This window comes from Octopus bimaculoides, chromosome 15 (assembly GCF_001194135.2).
Source record: "Octopus bimaculoides isolate UCB-OBI-ISO-001 chromosome 15, ASM119413v2, whole genome shotgun sequence".
Classification (NCBI taxonomy): domain Eukaryota; kingdom Metazoa; phylum Mollusca; class Cephalopoda; order Octopoda; family Octopodidae; genus Octopus; species Octopus bimaculoides.
The window spans coordinates 3,640,776-3,644,228 of NC_068995.1; the positions used below are offsets into that span (position 1 = coordinate 3,640,776).

The window sequence follows — 3,453 nt, forward strand, 5'->3', positions numbered from 1 at the left end:
TAATCAAAGAGGAGGAAAGTAGCGCCTCGGAACATATCTTACTTTGTTCTATTAAAGAATAAATAAATCAGTTCTTGCCGTCTCCCTCCCACACATCCAACAACAAATTAATAATGTTTTCATCACAAAATGTCCAGAACATGAATTTCCTTATTCAAACTGATCTTCCTATATTCATTAGATCTTCTCTTTCACTTCAGATCTCTTTCTTTCACTTCATCTATCTTTATTCTTTCTTTCTCTTTCTTCCAATACTTATTTTATTTCTAGATTATATATATATATATATATATGCTTTCCTTCTCTCTTTCTCTCTCTCTCTCTCTCTCTCTCTCTCTCTCTCTCTCTCTCTCTCTCTCTCTCTCTCTCTATCTATCAATCAATATTTATATTTCTCCTCTTATCGCTGGGTTTTATTATAATATAAATATGTCATGTCACAAGTCTTAAAGCCAAATCGTTTCTTAGATTAATGATAACGGCTTCAAGAAAATAAACACAAAATGAACATGAAAGACTTCAGAGAAATTGAAGTTTCGCCACATATGTGACCAAACCACCGAATTCACTTTTCCAATTAATAAAATATAATTACTGTAATTTAATTTAATCTTCAGATAAACGTCTTGTAATATATAACTTTTCATTTTTTTAATTGAGAAATTTCTAAGCTAAATTTCGTCAATGGAAGGCGGATTTTGTAAGAAGGAAAAGAGTTACGAAGAACGTTTATTAATATAATTTATATAATTACAAAGAGTGAGCCAAGGGAAATAACTCAAGTGAACCTATGGCATAAATTTAAATAAATCTGGTAGACAGTGGTGTACTTAACGACGTATGCAAACAAATTTTTGGTTTTATTCTTATGTTTTTAAAAACTTCTACCAAGATTCTCCAATTGGTAGTGAAGAAGAAAAAGAAGAAGACAGGAAGGAAATGAAGAATGAAAAAACGATGTCTGATAGTTAATAAAGACGATGAAAGTGTTGAAGAAAGGAAGGTGAAAATGATGAAGACAATGAAAAAGAAGTCGAAGGGGATACAGAAGAGGAAGAATATGGAAGATGGAGAAGAAGATGATGATGATGATGATGATGATGGTAACGAGGAGGAAGAGGAAGAAGTAGGCAGTTGATAAAAATGATGAGAAAGAAGGTGAAAAAGAATATGACGAACAAGAAGGATGATGTTGAAGAAAAGTATAAGAAACAGAAGAGGAGAAGGAGGAGGAAGAAGGAAGAAGAAGGATATGAAGAAGAATTATGATGATGAATTATATGAAGAAGAAGACGACAACGACGACGAAGAATATGAAGGAAAATAGATGAAGAAAGCATAACTTACCATTGTAACGTCAAAGCTGTTTGTTTCTTTTTGTCTCTCATGATTTGAGCAACGGTTTTCTTTGGAGCTTGTGAGTTATTATTATTATTATTATTGTTATTATTATTGTTAGTGTTTTTGTTGGAATTATTAGTAACCCTGGTTCGAGATTTAGGTATCTCTGGTTTGTCACCATCATCATCTTCATCATCATCGCCATCGTCGTCGTCGTCGTCGTCGTCGTCGTCGTCATCGTCTGTGCTAACATCATCGTCGGAATATCCCGTTGCCAGATCTGAAACATTACATTCAGAAATAAAACGGAGGAAAATCACTTTGAATGATATTTTGCAAGAAATTAGATTATTATGCTTTTTTTTTCGTGAATTAGTAAGTTCGGTGTTGTCGTAGTAAATATTGTTAGCCAGCAAAAAAATAAACATTTAATTCATTAAAACTATAGCGGCAATAAAGAGAAATAATTATTACTGGTTGATTCTGGTAAAAAAATGACAGGGGAGATAACAGCGAAATTTTGATTAATTAAAACTATAGCTATAGGGAGGAGAAATAATTTTTGATGATTAATTCTGGCAAAGAAAGGCAAGAGAGATTATCTTGAAATTCTGATTAATTAAACTACAGTCAAAATGAGAAATATTAATGATAAAAGGAGTACCAGTCGGGCACTGAAGTCGTGGTGAGAGACTTATCCCCCTACATTGGAATTGCTAGCTTTGTGCCAAAATTCGAAATTATCCTTATCATTAGTGTTGTTATTGCTGTTGTTGTTGTTGTTGGTGATGGTGTTATTGGCTTGTTTAGCTCAGCTAAAGTAAACTGGTCCAGTCGATTTGTTCGACTAAAGCCCTTCAAGGCGGTGCCCCAGCGTGGCCGCAGTCAAGTGACTGAAACAAGTTTTAAACAAAATCTATGTAATTACAAATATTTCATTGAACAAATTTGAAGGCCATTTTATTCATAATTGGCATTAGTATTACATTAATCAAGGATTTGTCTTTCTGAAGAACCAAAGTAAATTTCAAGTTTCTGTTGTTTTAAATATATAAATGCCCTTTTATTATCATTACTATGTCATAATAAACTTTAAAAAAAAATCTAAGCTTTCTAGAAAGGCATATTACCATTCCGCACTTTAATTATTGTCCTCGTATTTATTGGTTTGTATTTGTGACATCATGAATGTTTAGAAAATATATTATTCTCCAACTAATCTAAAAATTCTTTATTAGCCATAAATGTCTTCCTATATTGCCGTAGATTAGTTATATTTTCCGCTGGACAAATATGGTGTCTCAGTCAGACATGTTTATTGAAATATTGTGTCTTCATTTAATCTGTAAACTAGATAGAGTCAATACATCTGCTTCTCGTAATTATCTGAAACAAAAGCAGGATATTAATCAGCTAATCCTCATCTAAATATCTTGCTTATTGTCTATGGTACACCCTAATTATTCGTTTTTCTACGTAGTGTAAGAAACGCAGGGCAAAAGACTGTTACATATTACATAAAATATATGATACACTCTAAAAGTTTTCACATATACCATAGTTTATATCAAGATTGCATACGTATATACATGCATGTATTCATCCATCCATCCACCGATCCATCCATCCATCCATCCATCCATCCATCCATCCATCCATCCATCCATACATACATACATACATACATACATACATACTAGATATATACGTAGATTGATACATACGTAGATGCAAAAATGCATAAATACTTGCACATATGCTGACATGCATGCACTCCTCACACAGATATCTCAATTAGTACAGCAGGAAAGACTTCGAAGATGTTTAGCTATATAAGTGCTCCAAGTTTGTTTCCCAACCACATGGTTCTGGATTCAGATGCGTGGCATCTTATATACAATTTGGTTATGGGAAACGTTTTGAATATGCAAATAAAGCTCCTATTCCGTTATGCTGGTCAAGGTCCAATGATGCTGTCTGGTGAACAAGTTTTTTGAGTTTGTATCGAGCTGTACCAATATAATGTAGGATAAATATAATTATAATGACAATAATCCTAGGACGGAATATATAAGTTTATAAATTCCATCCTAGGATTATTGTTATATATAT

At 32.7% G+C, this 3,453-nt stretch overlaps 1 protein-coding gene across 1 annotated transcript in view; it reads right to left on the reverse strand.

The window, feature by feature from the left end:
* Positions 1-3,453, reverse strand: part of LOC106869153 (DNA-binding protein RFX6) — a 113,729-nt gene that overhangs the window by 57,315 nt on the left and 52,961 nt on the right. The window contains exon 2 of the mRNA XM_052973435.1: positions 1,348-1,621. Coding sequence (XP_052829395.1) covers positions 1,348-1,621 — 274 coding nt within the window. The remainder of the gene's footprint in view (positions 1-1,347; positions 1,622-3,453) is intronic.